The sequence below is a fragment of the Callorhinchus milii genome, unplaced genomic scaffold (genome assembly GCF_018977255.1).
Source record: "Callorhinchus milii isolate IMCB2004 unplaced genomic scaffold, IMCB_Cmil_1.0 Scaffold5, whole genome shotgun sequence".
Classification (NCBI taxonomy): Eukaryota; Metazoa; Chordata; class Chondrichthyes; order Chimaeriformes; family Callorhinchidae; genus Callorhinchus; species Callorhinchus milii.
The window spans coordinates 40,634,641-40,657,374 of NW_024704746.1; the positions used below are offsets into that span (position 1 = coordinate 40,634,641).

Sequence of the window (22,734 nt, forward strand, 5' to 3'; positions counted from 1 at the left end):
GCTGCTTCTAATGCCATCAGGCCATAGTAATTAGGTGGTTGTAAGTTATTTTGTGTCACATTGATGGTCCATGGAGTTATGACTTCTATGCATTTAACAGGCTTTTAGCTCATCACTTGCCAGCAACAAAGCTGCCTTTGTCGTCAATCACGGCAGTAAAACTGCTGCAAGGCTGCAAGTAAAATATCTGAAGCTGAATGGTACACTATTGGTCACGCACAGCTGTACAAACCAAATTGCTTCAGCAGCAGTAGTTTATCTCTTTATACCTAAAAGATTTTATTAGCAAGTGAAATCTACTCCTTGAAAAGAGATAATTATATTATAGCACATTTTTAAGTTTACTACTACCCAATTCTCTCTCTTGTCTTTCTATTTGATAAGTCCAGTGTTTTCCTTGCCCTGACTAAATGGCATGAAATCTCTGTTCAGGTTTTTCTGGTATTAAAGGTTTGTTTAGAAGACAAGTCAATAGGCTGTAAACAGAATAGTTGTAAGCTTCTTTCCTATTGTATGCTGTTTTTTAAAAAAAAATCAAACTAATTTTTTCCCAAGGTGCCTCTGAGTTACTGTTGTTGGCCCGACGGACCGATTTAAGACGGATATCCTTGGATACGCCCGATTTCACAGATGTCGTCTTGCAGCTGGATGATATCCGCCATGCAATCGCAATTGATTATGATCCAGTGGAAGGATATATATACTGGACCGACGACGAGGTGCGTGCCATCAGGCGGTCGTACTTGGACGGGTCGGCAAGCCAATTCGTTGTGACATCTCAGATCAACCATCCCGATGGCATTGCGGTGGATTGGGTGGCAAGGAACCTTTACTGGACGGACACTGGCACTGATCGCATCGAAGTAACTAGGCTGAACGGCACCATGCGTAAAATTCTAATTTCTGAGGATCTTGATGAACCACGGGCAATTGTGCTTGATCCAATGTCTGGGTAAGAAGAACTTTTATTTTGAGGCTTCATTCGTAGAATGTTTGTTTGGTGGGTGGGAGGTGGTGCGGAGGATCATACTGTCAAAATTGCAGTGATTCCATACATATTTATAATACTTATAATATTTTCTTGAAAAAAAACACTTTTCTTGCTATGCAGGAAAAATAATATATTAATTGAAAATGCTTCTCCACCTCAAGGAACTTCATGCTAAGAAAACGTTGTGTCTGTGAAAATCCTGGTTGAGGCAACTCAAGTCATTTCGCAAAAGACATTTTACAGCCTGCAAAGAGGGGGGGAATGGGGAGGGGGAACCTTCATCCTTTTGAGGCTTCAAACCACGGTCCCTTTGACACGTCATTCTTGCATTGGCAGTTTTCTGGCATTGCTATGTTTGAAGTCTGCACAGATATTTTGGAGAGTTTCTTATAACCTTTCTTCTTTTGTCTTCTTTAAAATCCGGGATGATCTACTACGACAACAAATGGCTTATTTTTATTTATTGTTGTTTAATTATTGTATAAGCAGCTCATGTTAAATCTGTCTTTGTTTTGCAAACAGGTACATGTATTGGACAGATTGGGGCGAGATTCCAAAGATAGAACGCGCTAGTTTAGACGGAACAGACCGGGTTGTCCTTGTTAACACTTCACTGGGTTGGCCAAATGGTTTAGCCTTGGACTACGAGGAGAGAAAAATGTACTGGGGAGATGCCAAAACTGATAAAATAGAGGTTTGTATATTCACGATAATTAAATGTTGACCTCTAATAATTCTCGTGCTTGGATATAATATTGACATGTGGTTTTGATGGAATAATTCTATTTGGAATAGTTCACTAATTCTTGGACAATATTGGGTACTAGGTGGCAGTTTAAATTTCTTTATGTGAACTATCCATTCCAATTTTCACTGCCAAACTGCTGGGTTATTTTTACAATACGTAGACCTCTTGTTCAATTTTCCTCTTGTAAATTGGCTGGAGAGTAAACAATATGGTGCTGTTTAAAAGCTGCTTTCATTTGGGGCAAAGCGTAAAAGTAAAGATCATGCCTTACATGTCTAGTCTTTACTCACTACCCTTCAATGTCCCAGTTAGTTGCAAACTGTGTATCTTCTAGCCAGCAGTCAAAGAAACATTGTAAAGTTGGCATAGCGAATAGTGTACTGTTGCAATGAGTTACCGGGAAAGCTGGTTACTGGACTGGGAATGGAAATCCCAGCTGAGTACTGATATCAATTTGAAGCCCTCACTGCTAATTCAGCACAGACACTGGATCAAGCCTGGAGCAGTTCTGATCTGTATGGCTTATCTGCATTCTGGATAAACTTAATCATTGGGCAAACCCTTGCATTACCTTTTGAGCATGGTCTTTTTATGCACACATTCGCTTCCATTGGTTTACAGATGCTTTCGAGTGAAAAATGTTCAAAGCTTTGAAGTCTCTCTCTTGTCTTTCTCTTTTCCTTCTATTCAAAAGCCTAGTCACAACCCTAATATTTTCCTGTACCAGAAGTGGACCTTCAGGACCTGCTTGCAGATGATTCAAACACCTTGTACCATTTTTGTTCCTCCTGTTACAATTTTTGTCTTGATTTTGGCCACGGTATTGCTCTAATAGTGAAGACGGAAGTTCTTTTCATGCTCCACAAATGTTAGCAGCAATTACTGATCTTTGAACCTTTGTTCTCCTCCTGCTCGCTTTTCGTCTTCTTGCTAACACCTCCAGCACATCTTGAAAAAAAAGTTGAAGTAGGTGTTGCATTTTGTTCCTTCCCATTTGTGCAGTCACTTTGTGTTGCATATCATTTCCTGTAACAGAGACAAAGTGACAGGCCTTTGTCAATGACACTCTGTGTCCAGCTGCTAAGATTCTTGCACGAGCAGTCCCCTTTGTTTCTCCCCTGCTCCCAAAATTCTCTTCCTCTGACACAACATCTGCTTTCTATTTTGTTCTGTAGAACATGCTGTATCCCCACCCCCACCAAATCCTTGTCAGGATCCACTGCCTCCTTCTAACTCGAATGCCTTCATGCCCTTGCCCCCACCCCGCTTCTGTGATGTCCTGCAATCCTACAACTCTGTCCGCTCCCTCCTAACTTGGGCGGGCTGCACGTCCCTTTCTCTCTCTACACTACTGTTCACAGGCAAGGTTTTCAGCCACTTAGCCACTGTGTACGGGAACTCTGCTTAAATCCCTCTGCCTTGCACCTTCCTTTTTTGCTTTCCAATTCTGTTTAAAAGAAAAACTACCTCTTAGACGGTGCCTTTAATCAGCCTCTTCCTACCCTGCTCGGGACCTGCAAAATTCTTTTAAGACATTTTAAAGCATGAAAGGTGCTTTTGAAGTGCATGTTTGTGTTGAAAATCATTGGGATAAATTGCATTTTACCACTCCTCAAATGAGCTGTTGGAGAGCTTGTCCCTTTGAGTGAGATATTAAACTGAGGTATCGTCTGTTGGTTTTTCAGGTTAGAGTTCACAATTCCATTGTTGTTGGCCAGAGATCTCTCAGATTAATTGGTCAATCACCTCGTGCCTATTTTTGGGACCTTACAAATTGCTGTTGTGTTTCCCTCCAAAAAACAAGTAACTACACTTGACAGTAACTAGTGTGAAGGCCTTTTAGGCATGTTAACGTAATCAGGTGTTCTAAAAATGCACATATGTCTTTTTGCTGAACTGCTACTCTGTTTTCAAACGGCAGGTTTTCATTTTTTTAAAAGTATTTGTGTAGACCATTTAGAATGCCAAATGGCATAAGGTTAGATTGCGTGCTTTGAATTCCCTGCACAGGTTTCATTAATAACAGGACTTGTCTTGGCAGATGGAGAGAAATTGGGTCCAAAATCATTTTAGACTCGAGGGAAAGTCACTGGCTACATATGTAATCTAGTTATTTTCCAAACTGGTTGTTAAGAAATTGTGTGTTTTTGTTGGTGCAGATTCTCCCAGCGCTGACCTTTTAATTGCTTGGTAACCGAGTCTGTGGATGCCGTGCAGACTCGGGCAGTGTATATCAGCAGTGGCACATTCATTAAGAAGCATGCCGCTGGAGAAGGCTGCTGCAGTTCTGGGGCCCCGAGGAGATAATAAGCAACAGCAGGGGTTAATAGAGAGCAGCGGGAGGTGCAGCAGGATGCTTTTGTTCCCAGTTTATCTGGCAGTGTACAGTGGGCAAAGCAGTCTGCAACTTGGCAGTCTGGTTTGTCATTATACACAGTTGGTTGCTGCTGATAAAACTGGGATGCGATTGGGCTGCTGACATCTTTCGTCTAGCATGAAAGCTCCAGCTTTCTATACGTAAATACATTTCAGTGCAATTGCCACGAGCAATGTTTTAAAATATTTGAACTTGGAATAAGTGTCATTTCTCCCATTTTTCTTTTACACAAAAAAATGACTGGATGGTGCACATTGCGAAGTAGAACCACCATAATGCTGGTAATCTTTCTTTATAAACGTGTAGAAAATCAAAACCTTGAATTGTGTCAAGCTAATTTCCATAAACAGCAATGGGCTGATTTGAAAGTAAATTGGTATTTGCCAGAAAAAAAACATGATTCCCTTGGCTGTAATTATTGAGAATTTGCAAGTGAATAGCGTTCTGGACTCCAGCTAGCCACCTTAGCCTTTTACATTTTGAAATATTCTATGCTTCTGTGGAGTGTTTTCTCTTGCTGACAGTGCAGCAAGACTGATTTTCTTTTGCTTTATACAGTCTAAATTATTGATATTTGTGCTCTTTGTTTTTTTCTGCCTCACAATTTTTAAGCAATAGAAATGACTTGAAGTGACACAGTTCAGTGGCAGTTTGATGTACCACATAGTGTCAGAGTAAAGACGCGCAAGCCCATTTTACGTGATCTCCCGCCATGCTGGTTTTGACTGTGCCACTGGGACTCGCAGAGCAAAGTCTTTGGTGCTCCCCAAAGAATATTCAGAGGGAGAGTCGACCCAGACCGGCTCTCAGCAGCTACCAGTGCCAAGTTCAAATTGATGGATTGTATACTTAACCTTTTTTTTATGGGGAATAATTGCCACTTGAGGACTTGGAAGTAAAATGGGGAGGGTTGGGGTAGGAAGGGCAGCGAAAAGTGACAGAGAAAGCGAGGGATATGGAAAGAACAAGTTTCAAGGGCATTTTACAGGGCTGCTTTATGCGCTCACTGTCCAGCATAACTGTGTTACGGTGTGAAATTTAGCACTAAAACATAAGGTTTGTATCGCAGCATTCCACTCATATTTGAATCACTGACGTAAGAGATTTACTTTAATGGTTGCTCCCACAGACACCCTCATACCCCTTCCCCCAAATCCATTTTCACTTTTATGTTGAAACTTCTTTCTTGCTGGGGCAGAGAGATGTTTGGTTTCAACCAGATGGGTATAGGTGAAGGGTGAGAGCTCACATGGTGCTTGAGCATATTGGAGAGCTTAACCATGGCACTGAGGTGGTCCAGGAGCTAGTCTAATCGATGGAGTGTGTGTGGATGTTGCAAGCTAAGTTTGGTAATCCGGAGAATTTAGTTTTGGGGTGGAGCGGGAAAAGGCCGATGATCGAACCCCGTGTAGGTACATAATCCCCAGGTTAGAAATTGACTGTGGTAAAGCTCCTGATAGTGCGACTGTTTCCTTTACTGATGCTCAAGTGTGGACAAGGATGGCTCGTGTGTGAATGCCCTTCATTCTCAGGAAGTGACCCTCTTCCGTAGCAAAGTGATTAAGTTGTGCTACCCTGGGGTGAGTTTCTGATTGTACAGCTTTAATCCTCCTTGTGTAACTTTGTGCTTCTGTTGTGTGGTTTCTGCTTATGCTCTACCCGTGGAGCAGAATCACCAGCTTGTTGTGGGGATTGAAGCTTCTTCTGGAGATGGGAAGGTAGAGAGAGAGAGACACAAACACACACACACATATATATATACACACACACACACAGAAAGGATCTCTTTGTGTTTTCAGTTAGTGATTTTGTGCCGTCAGCCATCTTGCCTATGCTGAAATCATCAGCCTGCCGTGAATTGTGGAAGGCATTTGCCTGTGTGGTGTGGATCAGGTTTTTTTTCGTTTAAAAACAAAGCCATTTGTGTAGTCTGAGGTTGCAGCATTCTTTGTATTCAAAGAGGTGCTGCGTAGGTTCACACAGTAATTTGCCTGATAAAGACCTGCACACAAAGTCAGGGAGAAACAGAGAGGCTTTTTTTTAAAAAAAATTCTTGTGCGCTTGCAAATCATTTCTATGAGATGGGAACTAAGAAGTAGTGCCCAGAGAATGCTTCATTTTACATCCTAATCCTGAAATTGTGAGGCTACATTTTCCTCTGATGACAGACTACAAAGTCCAGCTAAAAAGAGGGCTGTTTTTAGCTGTCTAGACGGGGTAAAATTCTATCTGTGAGTGGCAGCTTGCACTGCCTACTGTGGGGAATAATGAAACACAAAGGCACCCATTTAGTCAAGCAGAGAAGACTCAAAGGTTGTAACCTTGACTTTAGTGGATACCAAGTTGAATACAAATTGTTTTGGGGAGGAGGTTTATACTTAAGGCAGTTTAAAGCCTATTTGCTATCATGTGTAGGTGCTGTTTGCCTGGATTTTACAGTTGTGTGATTTAAGACTCTTTATTTTTCTCAAGAGGGGAGGCAAATAAAATAAGAGGTTAATATAATATTTTCCTTTGAACTTTTGTCGTAAAATGCAAGTTTGCACTTAGGACACAATTGCCTGGTTCTGGTTCTTCTGTTAAACACATTTGAAAAATACAATCTGAATCCTCACTGATGTGTCAAAAGTTGAACTCTGCATTGTAGTACTGACCAAAAACTTTTTAAAAATTCATCTTGATTGATCTTAACCACGCATCTTGGTCTCATATCAGCACTGAGATGTATGCATTCCAAATCCTGGGGTGGTGTTGCTTTTCAATCACGGCTGTTAAATGATGTGCAATCGTTAAGCATGTCATCCTTTAAGTCAAGCTGCAGTAAGATCACACATGCCTCTGAGTCTTTTCGTTATTCATTGCAGGTAGGTTAATAAACTGGGTAACTTATGCGAAGGTTTAAGGATTGTGCATTTAGTGTTGTGCTAAAGAGCTGAGCAGCTAAGGTTTCTCTGGTCTATGCCAGCTCCTTAGAAGGTACCCTTCGTAACGTAGTGACACAGCATGGAAACGGCCATACTGTGTAAATACTGTGAAGCACTTTGGGACGTCCTTATGACATGGAAGGCACTTTATCAAATGCAAGGATTATTATTATTATTATTTAATATGATTAACCGGACCCTGCTGGTGTTTATACTCCACATCAGCAGCTGCCACTCGGCTCAGTTATAGTATTGTCGCCTCTGAGTCAGAAAGTTGTAGGTACAAGCCGCACATTGTGACTTGAACTCACATAGTCTAAAAATACGCTCCAATGTAGTGCTGGGGGTGTCCTGCGTTGTCGGAGGTGCCATTCTTCAGATGAGACATTGAACCAAAACCGAGATCCTGTCTACCTGTTTAGGTGGTTGTTAAAGATCCCATTGTACTGTTCAAAAACAGAAGGGAGTTTCTCCCAAAGTCCTGGCCAACATTACCCCAAATAAAAATTGGTCATTTACTTCATGGCTGTTTGTGGGACATTGCCGTGTGCAAATTGGCTGTCGCATTTGGCCACAAATATGCAATTATTCCACTTCACAGTAAATATTGTGAAGCGCTTTGAGGTGTCGTCCTGATGTGAAAGGTGCTATATCAAATGCCCAAATTGCAAGGATTATTATTATTTATTATAATTAACGAGACCCTGCTGGTGTTTATATTCCCTGTTGCTTCTATTCCCCTCTCCTATGCCCTATCCCCTTTTACGTCACAGTTGATTTGGAAAAGTTTTTTTCCATTTGAGCTGTTGGATTTTTTAAAATATTTTGTTGAGCCTTGAGATTCATCAGCAGTTTGATTGATTTTAAAATCTGAATATGGACTACTGAATTGTGCAAGACAATATGTAGGGTTTATGAAGCACTCTGTTTAGGCATGATTTGACAAACGCTACACACTTGTTACCCGAAGAAAAGATGTTGAATTGCATGTCTAATTGTGCAACAGCTGTATTTTTGAAATTATATAAAATTACCATTGGATTCCCGTGTTGCAGCTGTTTTTTATATCCCTTGCTCTTAGCACCATTATAAATGTTACAGTAAGTGACTTTATTATATATTCCTGTTGGAAAAGTGCTCCTTGCGTACAATTCCACTAAAAATAATTGAAATTCGGAGTCAAGACACACTCTTTATCTGGATGCCTGTGATTACAGCTTCTATTCAGGTCTCATGTTTCTGATTAGATTATGTTCCATACCGTATATTGTGCTGATTGGTGGAGGAAAAGAAGTTAAGTCTAGACTTAAATTAATAGATGGTGTCTGTAGTGTGTGCTGAACCACTGCTAGCAAATTCTGAGTTCAACATGCTTATATTTATTAAAACCCAAAACAGAGGTCGCTGGGAACGCTCAACAAGTCAGGCAGCATCTATGGAGAAAGGAAAGTGAGTCAATGTTTCAGGTCCACGGCCCTTTGTCATAACTTTCCTTTCTCCATAGATGCTGCCTGACTTGCTGAGTGTTCCCAGCGACTTCTGTTTTCGTTTTCAGATTTCCAGCATCTGCAGTATTTTGTGTTATTTTTATATTTACTGTTTTTAAATAAAGCTAGCAAGATTTACCATTTATTAATAATTACCCATATATTAATTGGTACAAATTTGGATTTGTGTAAGATTACATTGGGGCTGCTGGAGTTTTTTTAAAAAAAATCTTACCCATTCCTCATTTCAGTTCTAAGACTCGGTGTTAATTGCACAACCTGGTTGCATATACAATTACATTGGAGAAAGATGAAGGTGACAAAGTGAGTTTGGGTGGGTAACGTCTGAACTTGTTTTAGGGGTCCCCAAAAACCTTCAAATGATAGCGCTGGAATCATATGTGTTCTCCAGAGGAAGGTTTCGCATTGGTATGAGTATTGAGGTCCTGCAATACAAATATTTTGACAGTCAATGAGTATCGGCCTTAGGTATAGAAAGTGACACAAATGGATGGTAGACTTCAGAAATATTTTCTGGAGGCTTTGGGTAATATGAAAGTCACTGAACACAAAAGATTCAGGATTCCCTCCCTCAAGGTAAATTGGGATAGGAAAGAATTATAATACTCTTGCATTTGATACAGCGCCTTCTCATGTTATCGAAGTGCCTCAAAGCGCTGCATAAAATTTACTGTGAAGTGACTGTTTTTTTAGGTATATGTGGCCTACAAATGTCCTTGACGTATGGCAGTGTGGATATTTGATTCATTGTTATCATCAGAAGTTACCGACTATCAAGACAACAACAACAACTTGGATTTATATAGCCGGATGGCGTCTCAGAGCGCTTCACAGTAACAGATCCCGGGGCCGAGCCAGGGGGAGGGGTAGGAAGGCGCGGTCGAAAAGAACGGTCTTCAGCAAAGACCTGAAAATAGGAAGCGAGGGAGGGAGGTGAAGGGAGTGAGGAAGGGAGTTCCAGAGCCTCGGGGCATAGTGGCTGAAGTCACGGCCATCGAGGGTGGAGCGGAGGACTCGGGGGAGAAGGAGGAGGCCAGACTCGGTGGAGCGAAGGCAACGGGCACTGTTTTGAGGAGAGAGGAGGTCAAATAGATAGGGGGGTGCAGAGGAGGGATTTGCAGACATGGGTGAGGACAAGACCCATTCAGTTCAATTAGCACATATCTAGAAATATTGAAAAATATTATATGCATTGTACATATTATCAATTCACCCTTTAAACCCAGCATCATCCAACTTTTTATATATGGTCCTGTACAAAGCCAGTTGTGTCTGCTAATAATAGCCTCTGATTGACTACTGATTAATACTGGAAAATGGCAAGAAATGTTTAATTTCATGCGGTTCTGGGAGATAGACTTATAATCAAGTTGCGAGGCCAATATGTGGTGCCAGTAATATAATAATAATCCTTGCATGTGATATCGTGCTTTTCACATCTTCTAGACGTCTTAAAGCGCTTCCCAGAATATAGTACGTAATTGACTGTATATTTTGTGGGCGAAACGTGGCAGCCAATTGCGCATAGCAGTGTTCCACAAACTGTCATTGATTGAGTGACCAAATTATTATTGTTTTTTTTCTTGAGGGATTATTATCAAGCATGTGGAGTATGGAAACTTGCCCAAGGTTTCGCCCTGCTGGGAATCGAACCCAGAACTCTTGCTTGCGAGGCGAGTGCTCTAACCACTGAGCTACAGGACTCTTATGTCACTTTTCCTTTGCTATTACTTTTGTGAATGGATCTGATGGAAGCGCAGTCCAGAGTAATTCTCTCTAGTTTTCCTTCCTCCTTTGGAAAATGCCAATCCTCCACACAGCAGTTCTGTAGCATGGCTAAGATTAGAAATGCAGATACATCCCATCACCTCATATTGGTGTGCTTTCTACTTCCATTCCACTGAACTACTGCGTTACCCTAACCTTTTGTTATTTAACTGCATCTCCTCCAGGAGGATTGGAAATGCTATGTCGGGAATCAAGAACTCCATCTTTTTGGTCTACGGTATTAGATTTCTGATGAGAACAGTCTTTCACTTCTACTTAGTTTCAGCTACTCTTGAATGCCAGGTCTGCTTTCTGTCTGGTCTCTGTGATGCATGAAGAGTCATACTTGGATTTCTTGCCCCACCCAGAATTGTCTGCTCACATCCCACAATCTCTTTTCTTAGATCCTTTAACTGATTTTCTTCCTTACTAATAACTGGATTTGCTAATCTTTCATCTTCTCAACTCTAACTCTTGATATTCCTTCAAGGACTCGGTTGTTTTGAGCAACTTCCTTATTAAACATTTAAACATCGTAAGGCCAGTTAAAGTTTGAACAGATGGTGTCTAGTGGAGCCATGAGCGGTGACTGTTCAAATGGATTTACAGCTTGGTTCAATTTTCCTGTAGTCCCATCAAGTGTGAGTCATGTGAATTGACACCTATATTTATTGTAAAGAATTCTACAGCCTTTCTAGTTGCATTGTAGCGTTCAATGTTTCATGCCCCAATTAGCTTTTTAGCTTTAACCCACTTGGAATTTTATTTCGTAAGATGAGTGCTTTTATATCCTGATCATCCTCTACATGGTTAAACTAATTTGGATCCATTCCAAGTCTGAATCCGAGTTAAAATCAACACGTATGTATTCCTAATATGCTTGAGTCCCTGCTAAGATCAATGTTTTCTTTGGAAAGAATCAAACTGATTTTACTAATTAAGATCGTACTGGAGGATTGGTACTTTTGCTTAATTTATTAGGATGATTTCTGAGAGCTTCTGTGGTCCTTTCTCCTTTGCTTTGATGAATTGTAGGGATAAAATCTGCAATAGGAAATAGTTGGCTCAGTTTTCAATAACTTGATCATCTCAGCGACTGCGGTAACTCCTGCTGTTGGTAACGTGTAGTTCTTTGGGTAACTGGTTTATCCCTGGAAGTATTAAGATTGAGACAATGCAGCACGAGCAACAGTCTGAGCGAATGCATTGCAAACGTTCAATTATCTGCGTCATGTACAATGTCTTATTTGTTGTGTCTGTATTATCTTTGCAGGGCTGCTGGAGTATGTCTGGCAAGGTGGTGATTGCAGTGCAGTCACAGCTGTTTCCTGCTGTAGACATTCTTGATTCAAATGTTAGATAGCCTCAGAATGTGAAACCTACACCTCAGTGTGGTTTGCATGGAGGAGGGGGGAGCAATGGGTGGGAGAAGAGACGAGTCCATTTTAAAGGAATGACCGAGCTGAAATGAGGTTGGTCAAGAATAATTCAGGAGAGGAGGAATGGGAATAGAAACGTTGTATCCATGTGTGACTGTCTGTGTGCGTGTGTGTGTATGTGTGTGTGTGTCTGGCTGTCTGTGTGTGTGTGTCTGTCTGTTGCAGATTTTTTTAAATGGAGCAGTTTCTTCAGTGATCTCTATTGGCAATATATTGTAATGAAAATTCTGGATTTCCTGTGTGCAGTCTAAGACTGTGCTTAAAATGTTACCAGCTAAACCAATGTTAATGGTTGCCTTAAGGAAAGAGAAGCCTCAGTTTACAAGATTTTCATGGAGCATGTTGAGTAGGAGAAGGTAGAGAGAGTGTTGGCAGGATTCTCGTGTGATTTTGCTTCATACACAATGACCGTGATTAAATGTTACAATTGAGTGAAAATGTATATAATCAGGAACTGCTTGGAGTGGCTTCTCTGTTTTGCCATAATTGAAAGAAACACAGTCCACGTTGACAATAACAGAATTAACTTTTTTTTTGCAAATTTGGCTCCCATTTGGCTTTTCAGTGTTTGTTTCTTTCTGTAAAAAGTGTCCAATGTTTATACATAATGAGGCCAAAATACTTGACAGTAAATACACTACGAGGATATATAGTGCTATAACTTGCACATTTTGGGAATGGGGGGAATTCAGATTGCATCCGTTTTAATCCAAACCAGTTTTAAGGCTGCTCTTTAACATAACCTGTAAACATTTGAATCGTGACATCACAACATAATATCTATTAAATTACATTCTATGCACACATGAGAATGGCAGATTAGTGGGAGAAGGAAAATGCTTTTTAAAAATAATTGCGTTTTACTGTCTAATGACTAATTTTTTGAAAAAAAAAGCTAATGATTTTATCCTGGAAATGGTTATGAGGTACTTCTGGCAATGAAGTAGTGTGTGTACACTGAACTTTGCAGTGGAGCTGTACGATTTGGATTTGCCATTTCCCCTCCAAACACCATTTGTTGATCTTTGACTTGCCATTTGGGACCGAAGGAATGCAAAGCAGAGTGAGTGGAGAGGATTGGCAATCTCACCAGTCTGGGTCCAGGCCACTAATCTCCTTGCCTCCTCAGCTGGAGATTTATGCATAGCATTGAAATGAAAGGTTGGATGGGGGTGAGGAAAAGAGAGAGAATCAAAAATAAGAACAAATGCATCAAAGGGAGCCGGGCCAGTGGTGGGGAATGTAAAATACATTGATTTATGTTCACTGGGGTGTGTTAAATATTGTACCACGCATTGTCAGCTTTTTCATTGGGCAAGCTACCGTATTTGGACTGTATTCTCTTCAGTCGGTTCATCTACTGAATCGTGTGTAGGATTTTTATAAAAAAACACTCAAGGATTTAATGAGGGTGACAGATGTTGAGCCAAAAACTCATTCTTGCGTGACCCTTAGGAGTACTTGTAGCTTTGTACATTTCAATTTGTTCTGCTTTGAAAAAGTTGACATACAATTGGGTTGGCCTTAAATAAAAGTGCAAATATTGCATCATTAATGGCTGCAATACTGTGAATGAATGTGTAAGAGGAATGTGGCTGACATGTGTACACTGTTTACTTCAACTAGCAGCTGCATGTCATTAAGTGTACAGAGAGCATATCATTGAAACAGTGCAGCTGATTATATATCAAAGCTTTTACAGGGTATTTTTTTGTGTGTGAACCTTAGAACCATTGCAAGATTTTCTTTAACCCTTTCCTTGCATAGTTCTTTTTGGGAAATGGATTCTATTTTTTTTCTAGGCTGGAATTAATTAACTTGTTTGTAACTTTTCAAACTGAGTGTTCATTTTTGAGAATTTTAAACGCTTTCCTCATCAGCATCAGGCAATCTCAGATCAGATGTACAATAACCAGATGCAGAGTGAGTTCTGTGCCTTAAAATCTATTCTCAGAGAAACAAAACATCCCCTGCTGCTCCTGTGCATGTTTTTCTGTTGCCTGGTTTGAAGGTCTGTTGGATGAGATTTCGAGTCCCGTGTTAATTTGTGCTGTGCGTGTGTCTGCTTGTTGCTGAGTCTGCCAAAAGGCTATTTTTATTTTATTCTCTCTCTTCCCTGTGCTGAGTGGCCTGGCTTGATGGCAGATTTGAGTTGGTAATTCACTGTGGGGGAAACCTGAGACTTGTTCTCAGCTTCCTAGTGGTGTGTATGGGGCTCCCAGTTTTCCCCACCACTGTAGCTGTTAGTATTGGCACCATAATTTCATTAACAGCATATACAGTAATATGTTTATGCTATGGCCTCTCGAACAATGGAAACACTCTGCATTTCCAAACTTGAGCTCCAGCTCACTCCAGAGTGAAGTGCCAGCAGTAATGGACTGAACAATCTAAGCCACCAAATTGAGAGACTCGTACAAAAAGTACTTTTGTTTGTGTGCAATTTTTTTTCTTAGAAGAATCTGGTATCAATACATTCAGTGCCAAGAATGGAGCTCACTGCAGGTTGACTTATTATGTCAATGGTAATTGAATGCATCGTACAATGAATCCCAAAACGACTTGAATTAAAGGAGGACATTTTGACATTTATTTAGTTTCTTATCTCTCCATTCTTGTGTTTCTTGAAGAAAAGTTTTTCCCATTGCTGCATCTTTGCTACCACTGCAGGATTTTAGAAACTTGCGTGTTGAAAGCAGGTTCCCATAAGTGAAAAGAGGAAATAGAGTTGGTTGCTGTCTCATCCCTGTATCTTGCCAACCTGGTCATTCCTTTATTTGTTGTGAAAGAGAGAGGGCGAGAGAGAGAAAATTGTTTTTCAGGTAAACGTGGATAAAGTTATTTGAGACTCTATTAAATGTTACTTGCAACTTGGGGAAAATCCAATATTCAGTCCAAGCTTGACTTAATTCTACCTTTTCCTTGTTATTAACTGTTCTATAGTTGAATGGACATTGTGACTTTTTGTGTGTGTTTTTGTCTAACAGGTAATGAATTGTGATGGCACCGGCAGACATGTCCTGGTTGAAGACAAGTTACCTCACATATTTGGTTTCACTCTTTTGGGTGACTACATTTACTGGACAGATTGGCAGCGACGGAGCATTGAGAGAGTCCAAAAGAGATCTGCTGAACGAGAGATCATCATCGACCAGCTCCCTGATTTGATGGGCCTAAAAGCCACAGGTGTCCATCGGATCTTGGGTAAACAATGCTGTCACTTACCAACCTTGCGCATTTATTTTTAAAGAGTTTTCACTTCTTATCTTATGTTCATACTATGCAAAAGGTATTTTACTAGAACTACGCTACGTGTTAGATCATTATGACGAAGAATGTCTCTCGTTAGCCCAGCAGTTAGTGTTTCATATGTACGGGCTCCAAATATCTACCTTCACCCAACTTCACAGTTTAAATAGCTTTTTTAAGGAAAGTTTGGATTGAGTAATTTAAGTAATAGGTAGAGACTACCCAATCGATTATCAAAATAGATAGATAATAGGGGGTCTTTCATCCCTGCTTTCTGTAACTCTATTGTGGATTCCCTCTGCCTCACCCTCTCTTTCTCCCCCCCCTCCCCACCCCACAACTTCCTAAGTTCCCCTACCCCCAGCTCAAACTCCCAGTTAGTTCTGTAAGTGCTTTGAGATATCCTCCTGATATGAAAACTGCCTATAAATGTGAAATTGCTGTTGTCATATACTCGTAAGAGATAAATATTTACACTTCCAGTTTTGGTGAGGTGTGCAGGGGTAAGGAGGGGGTGTCTGAGGTATGCCAAAGTCCTTGAGGCTTGGGAGGTGAGCCGTTCTCGTGGGGAATAATCAGAGTCTAGTAGTTGAATAGGTAACATGTCTTTGGAATTAGTTAAATTGGGTAGAGAGGGATTCAGCCCCCTTTCCTCCACTTGTTTAACCACACCTTCTGGTAGTCATGTAGCATTGCTGAGTGTAGAAATATCTGAGCTGAACTCGCTCAATTACGGTTTGGAGTCCAAAAGGAGTTGGGAACCTGAGGAAAAAAATTGTTAATCCATCAATTCTAATGCTACTTGTTGACCCAAGAGGCTGCTTTCCTAGAAAGAAATCCATTTAAATCCAAGCTGCTGCTATGAAGAGCTTGACATTTGTTCTGTCGGATTTGGCCCGTACTGTGGGAAGAGCGTCCTGTCATTGCACTTACAGGATAAGACTTGTGCTCGAGTAAAAAGCAGTTGTATGGATTTTTAAAGTTTAATGATTTTGAGAATCGCAGGGGATTTATCAGATAATGGAGACTAGCCTGCTGTTGAAATCTTGTGCTGAATATTTATTGGGCACATCTTTTCATTACAGTCTCAAAAATCTATATTCTGCTGTCACTGGAAGGAATCATTGCAACTAAGTGTTGCTTTTTGTTAAAAAAAATTGTGTTTGTTGCTTCTTCAGGTACCAATCCTTGTGCAGATGATAATGGTGGATGCAGTCATCTGTGCTTGTACAGGCCTCAAGGCGTGCGATGTGCCTGCCCAATAGGCTTGGAGCTCATCAGAGACATGAAAACATGCATTGTACCAGAAGCTTTCCTCCTCTTCTCTCGGAGAGCAGACATCAGAAGGATCTCACTAGAAACGAACAACAACAATGTGGCTATTCCACTAACTGGGGTAAAGGAAGCCTCTGCTCTGGATTTCGATGTGACTGACAACCGGATTTACTGGACGGATATTAGCCTGAAGGTATGAAAAGCCTGGCTGCTGCTGCTTCTCTGTTATCTCTGTGTCTCTGAGCTGCCAGAGTTAATGGGCTCCCGCAGGATGCTGCTGGAATAGTAAATTGCAGTCTTAAGTATCAAGAGCAACGTGTACTTTGTAGCGCAGAAAGAAGGACAGGCACAAAACTAGTCTACTGCTTGTATGCGTTTTCCCCCTCTCTCCCCACCCATAAAATATTCTATAAATGAAAGGGTGGTCAGAGAGAAGATAAATTATTTGGGGGACGATGATGAGTGATTTTATTTTGCTGCTGATCTAAAATGACCACAGAACAATTCTCGGTGCCATAAAATGGTTAAATTACAGACTGCTGTATGCAGTGTTTTAATTAGAAAGCTCTTTTTTCATTTTTGTTTCACCCTGTTTCTGCAACATAAACTTAACCAGATTTACCTAGCCACAAATTAACCCTTTCCATCTGAATCAGCCCCCTTCCTCCTCTCTCTCCCCTCCCCACCCAAACTAGCTCCCAAATTCTTATTGAAATCATGATTCCTTGGAAAAGGTGGGGAGAGTTATGAGCAAAGTGCATCAGCTATATTTAACATTTAAATATATTCTTTTGTCTGTTGTATTTTCTTTTTGTTTCCAATTTTCTCCCCCTCTCTGTTTCCTGAAAGAGCAGATTAATTGCGAAGGCTGTTCTTTGTGTATGAGGCTGGATAGTAGTGGCCAACAGTTACTTGATTGCCCATTGCATCACATTAGAGCCCAGCATTTTCATCCGATGTTCACACAAGGCCACTTTCCAGCAGTAGAAATTCAGTCAGCAGCAGGGATCTTATCTTATTTCCTCTTTCCCTTCTCGGCTCCCCCCTCCCCCCTCCAAAACAGCCAGGAATATTGAGATCAATTACTGTACCTTGACTTCTGTGTCAGGAATCAAACCCTTGACCTTTTGATTCTGTAAAGATTAGTGCCACAGAAGGTGATGGCTTTACCCACTAGGACTTCAGAGATCTCTCTTTTTCATCAGAGACAAGCAGATAATCATTTTCTGCAGTGAACACCATAAGCAAGTTTAAAGCGGGAAAGCAAAACTATCTCTGTCATCATAACCTTAATCAGTAAGAGCAAGAGTCAAGTGTGTTTTTTTTTAAAAATGTTTTTCGGTCTGTCATCTTTCTCCTCCTGAAGGTGTATTAGCACATATACAGCACATGTGTGTTTTGCATTGCAGACCATTAGCAGGGCGTTCATGAATGGCAGTGCTCTGGAGCATGTTGTAGAGTTCGGACTCGATTACCCGGAAGGTATGGCAGTGGACTGGCTGGGAAAGAACCTGTACTGGGCTGACACTGGAACCAATCGTATTGAAGTTGCAAGGTTGGATGGACAGCACAGGCAAGTGCTGGTGTGGAAGGACCTGGACAGTCCCAGAGCATTGGCACTGGATCCTGCTGAAGGGTATGTTTACAGGGGTATTAAGTAAAACATTTTCTTGTCCTTAGAATGTTGTCCTTTGTAGCCTAAATTGTTCCTTTTTTTTAATGTGGTATTATAATAGCACTTGATAAGCATCTCATCATGTTGAAACATCTCAATGTTGCCCAATAAATTACTCTGAAGTCTAGTGATCGACTGTTGTGCAGGTAACCGCTGGTGAGGAAAAAAACTGGGATTAATGACAAGCTTGTGTGTGTTTATTGTGAATTTGATGATTGGCCAAAGCACTGAGAGAATTCCCTGATTTTCTAAATATCTTTAATATCCAGATGAGAGGCTGGCTCGTGTTAGCAGGATGATCTATACAGAGACGAGATAAACAAGGACTTTCTATCTTGAAAAGATGCATTTTCGGGCGGGGATGTGGTCTGCAGACGTGTGTAAGAATACCTAGTGCAGGGGCGGCGTTAGGGACCATGCAACCCGTCCAATTACACAGGGCTCTGAGCCAGGCAGGAATATCAGATGCAGTGATAAATGTAAGGATTTCAGATTTTCCTGATCTGAGGTAAATCAACATGCATTTTCACAATCATGTGATTTGACACCAGATTAAGCAGGTAGTATTTAGTATCGTCTAGTAAAATGTAGGTGCCCAAACCAAACCTTAGCACAGAGCCCCAGCAAGACACTGATCTTAGGGTGGGGGGGGGGAGCAGAGAATGTTAACACTACTACAACTGGTTGAGGATTGTGAAGAACCTGAAGAATTGAATAAATAACGATAACTTCTGAACGTTATGTCCACCTTGGACTTCACGTGCTGCACACAATTCGAGGCTGGTTGGGCGTATTTATTTTTCATATTCATATTTTTACTAAAGTTTCTCTGAAGACAGCCGCTGAGAAACATTCATAAATATCAGGTGGTAACACAGGACAACTACTGTTTTTTAAACAAATTATATTTGTTTTCCTCATTCCCTGTGTAAAAGCACCTGGCATCTGTTAGTGACCTCGTTCAATGATGTGGCAAGAACTCGGCCTGCAGTCTTGAACCCACATTGTTCCGTTTTGTTTCAATTGTTAGCACTCTCGCCTCCAAGTCAGAAGATTGTGAGCTTTGTTTGGACTTGGAACTTAGTTAAGACTTTGAACTTGCGGTCAAGGCTGACACTCCAGTGCAGTTTAGGAAAGTTCTGTGTCGTTGGAGGTGCCATCTTTCGGATGAGACTTTAAACCAACAACTACCTGTTCATTTGGAGACTGGAGATCCCATAACACTGTTTGAAAAGAGAAGGGAGTTTTTCTTTCTGCCTTGGCCAACAATCCTCTAATAAAATTGGTCATTCACTTCAAGGCCTTTTGTGGGACACTGTTAAATTGGCTGGCATGTTTGCCGACTAAATAAAGTCACTAAATCTTGCAGTAAATTCTGTTAAGCACTTTGAGGCATCCATCTGACAAGAAAGATGCTATTATCAAATGCAAGGATTATTATTCTGTATCTCAGCATAGCCCTGGAATAATTTCATACTGGGAGAATCTGAACCATTTGAATTTTTTTGCAGAGCAGTTTCTCTAACGTGTGTTTGTGTATTTTTTTATTATAAATGGTAGTTTCATGTATTGGACTGAATGGGGTGGCAAACCAAAAATAGACAGAGCTGCCATGGATGGGACTGGACGCATCACCTTGGTGCCAAACGTTGGCAGAGCAAATGGACTAACTATTGACTATGCAGAGCGAAGGCTTTACTGGACAGACTTGGATACGAGTCTGATTGAATCCTCAAATATGTTGGGTAAGTTTGCATCTGCTTTTTTTGGATTTTCTTGGGGAAGAGAGGCAGAGGCAAACTTTCTTGAATTCAGCGTGGCCTTTTTGTTTGCGTTTTGTTCTCTTTTTACTGGCAATGTTAACCTTAATAGGAAGCTTCTTCTAAAATTGTTTCTTAAGATGTGCTTTGTAAGTATAAAGGATTGACTTCAAGATCCTGACGCTCATGTTCAAATCCCTTCACTCTTTGGCACCTCCCTACCTCTCCGACCTCCTCACTCCCCAATCTACCAGCCGGCGCCTCTGCTCGATTGGCACCAGCCTCCTTCTCGTCCCTTGCACCCTCCACCTTATTATCGGAGGTCACACTTTTAACCACTGTGCCCTGAAACTCTGGAACACTCTCCCTCAATCGCTCCCTTTTTCAACTCCCGCCTGAAAACCTTCCTCTTTGACCATGCTTACGGCCACCTCCCCTCTCCCCTGGCCCGGAGTCAGGCTCCGCCACTGTTAAGTGCTCTGAGTCGCTACCCTGCGAGCACGCTATATAAGTGCAAGTTGTTGTTGTCGTAAAAGTTAAGCGGTACATAATTTACTGTTCACGTGTCTAATCCATGCAGCAGGTGGATTGGACACATGAACACAACAATAAACTATGTACTACTACTGCTACAGTATTATCAAATATTATACTGCAATAATTTGACTTGAATAATGTGTCTAAACACAATTACAATGCTGTTTGTTTATCTTGTAGGTCTTGACCGTGAAGTTATTGCAGATGATTTGCCTCATCCTTTCGGATTGACCCAGTACCAGGATTACATTTATTGGACAGACTGGAGCCGGCGAAGCATTGAACGGGCAAACAAAACCAGTGGCCAGAATCGCACAATCATTCAGGGCCATTTGGATTATGTTATGGATATCCTTGTGTTCCATTCTTCCAGGCAAGGTGGCTGGAATGAGTGCGCCTCAAGCAATGGGCATTGCTCTCACTTGTGCTTGGCCGTGCCAAATGTTGGCTATGTTTGTGGATGCCCTGCTCACTTCTATCTGAACACAGACAACAAAACCTGCAGCCGTAAGAATTGTTACTACTTTTTGAGCGGGAGGGGGCTCTTTAGTTCAATATTGAGCTTTGGTTCAGTATTCAAAGGGCGGCACACAGTTGCTCTGCAATGGACCCCCAACACACGCAGCATCAGTAAGACCACACATCCTTTGGCAATGCCATCATCTGCTCCATTGCTCTGTTTCCTTGTGGCAGAGGCAGAGTTGCTCACGTTGTTGTGGGGGTGGGGGAGTTGAAAAGACAGCTCGCTCTCCCATGTGGTGAGATAATAATAGTATTGGGAGTAGTCTGGCCTTGGATGTGTGCGGCCTCAGGCACAACAGGGAACTGGGAGTGGGATTAAAAAAGAATCAATTTGAAAATTGGATTTAGCTCTGTTTTTCACATTTGTGAAAATTATATGTTTAAAGCTGGGATATCCTAACGTGTATTTAAAACATTCTGAATTGTCACAAATCACATCATTTGGTGGATTTTGAGTTAAAATTTGTTGCACTATTAAAGTAACAATGTTTTCCCCCCCTCCCCCCGCCAGTACACACTTTACAAGAAATATAACTTTACTGATATAAATCTATTTTCAGAACTGTAACTGATTTTGAGATTTAAAGAAATATTTTTTCCATTCAAACATAGTTTTCTTTAAGTTTGTTCAAACGTTTTTGCTGTTATGACCTGTTGGTTCAGTAATGACATTATCACCTTCCAGCTCCAACTTCGTTTCTGCTGTTCAGCCAAAAAAACGCAATTAATCGGATGGTTATCGACGAACAGCAGAGCCCTGACATCATTCTTCCAATCCACAGTCTGAGGAATGTTAGGGCCATCGACTATGACCCTGTACATAAGCATCTGTACTGGATCGATTCACGTCAAAATGTTATCAGACGAGCGCAGGAGGATGGAACTGAGGTCTGTACTAACACAGACTGCATTTAACAACAGTTTTTTGACGCTTCATTTTTGAGAATGGTTAAACTGGTGGTGGTTGTGTGTTTTTTAAACTGAAAGTGCTGGTTAATTCATTATTTTCCCACTATGGGCCTGTTTCTAATCTATGATAATTCTGGTCATTTTAAAGCAAAAAAACACCAAAAGCCCAAGTTTTCTTTAGTCACAACAGCAAGGAATCTCGTCTCCTGCAGTAATTGTTGGAAGCAAAAGTAATTTTAACAGTAGTGTTTGAGTTCCTGGTTTATATGACATTCTGTCTTCTTTATATAAATTCCTCCCAAAGCCTTTGTACTGAGAAGGCCATGTGTTATCTGGAGTTGTGCGTTTATGGGCTAGAGATGATACAAACCAGCTAAGGTTCCTTCCCTGGAGCACTATCCACTGATGCCAGGTCAATATTGGAGTCTAAGGCGGACAACATAGACTTGGCTGTGACACTGTCATGGTTGAATAGCCTGCCAGCTCTTGCTGTTAAGGCTCATGCATGAGAAATGTCCACTTGGGCGAGGTGCTGGAGGCCAGCCAGTGCCACTTGAACTGTACCTGACCAAGAGTCACTGGCTCGGAGACCAGAGAAAAAAATTGTGACATGGAAAATAAAACCCTTATTATATGTGGTCTACAATCCCTCTTGTTTGTTACTATCTCACAAGGTATTTATCTACAGAAACCCTACTCCCAGCTATAAAATGTTGCCCATTTGCTGAGCTAATTCTCTCCCACTCTCCACCCTTCTCTCTGTGGATTATTTTCCCCTTTGTATACTCCTCCGAAAAGCACGGTTGTGTTGGGAATCGTGAAACTGATGATCCTATGATCTTATACTAAATGGAGCCACGCAGTTCTTTCCACACCAGCTTTAATTTCTTGCTATCAGAAGCCAGCCCACAACTTGCACAATTGTATACTTTTCAGGAGCTAGCATTCACGCTAAATTAAAACATCCATTTTTTTTTTGTGTCTTACTTGAACATGTGGAGACCTGTAGCTCAGTGGTTAGAGCACTTGCCTCGCAACCGATAGATCTGGGTT

The 22,734-nt window shown here is 41.1% G+C and overlaps 1 protein-coding gene across 3 annotated transcripts in view; it reads left to right on the forward strand.

The window, feature by feature from the left end:
• Nucleotides 1–22,734, forward strand: part of lrp6 (low density lipoprotein receptor-related protein 6) — a 95,433-nt gene that overhangs the window by 57,526 nt on the left and 15,173 nt on the right. For 2 of the 3 annotated variants that reach the window (XM_042335090.1, XM_042335091.1), the window contains exons 6-13: nucleotides 556–952; nucleotides 1,514–1,685; nucleotides 14,742–14,958; nucleotides 16,182–16,471; nucleotides 17,688–17,914; nucleotides 19,514–19,698; nucleotides 20,431–20,757; nucleotides 21,458–21,660. In XM_042335090.1, coding sequence (XP_042191024.1) covers nucleotides 556–952; nucleotides 1,514–1,685; nucleotides 14,742–14,958; nucleotides 16,182–16,471; nucleotides 17,688–17,914; nucleotides 19,514–19,698; nucleotides 20,431–20,757; nucleotides 21,458–21,660 — 2,018 coding nt within the window. Of the gene's footprint in view, nucleotides 1–555; nucleotides 953–1,513; nucleotides 1,686–11,592; nucleotides 11,788–14,741; nucleotides 14,959–16,181; nucleotides 16,472–17,687; nucleotides 17,915–19,513; nucleotides 19,699–20,430; nucleotides 20,758–21,457; nucleotides 21,661–22,734 lie in introns of those variants that run through there. The other variant, XM_042335092.1, reaches the window with a different exon arrangement.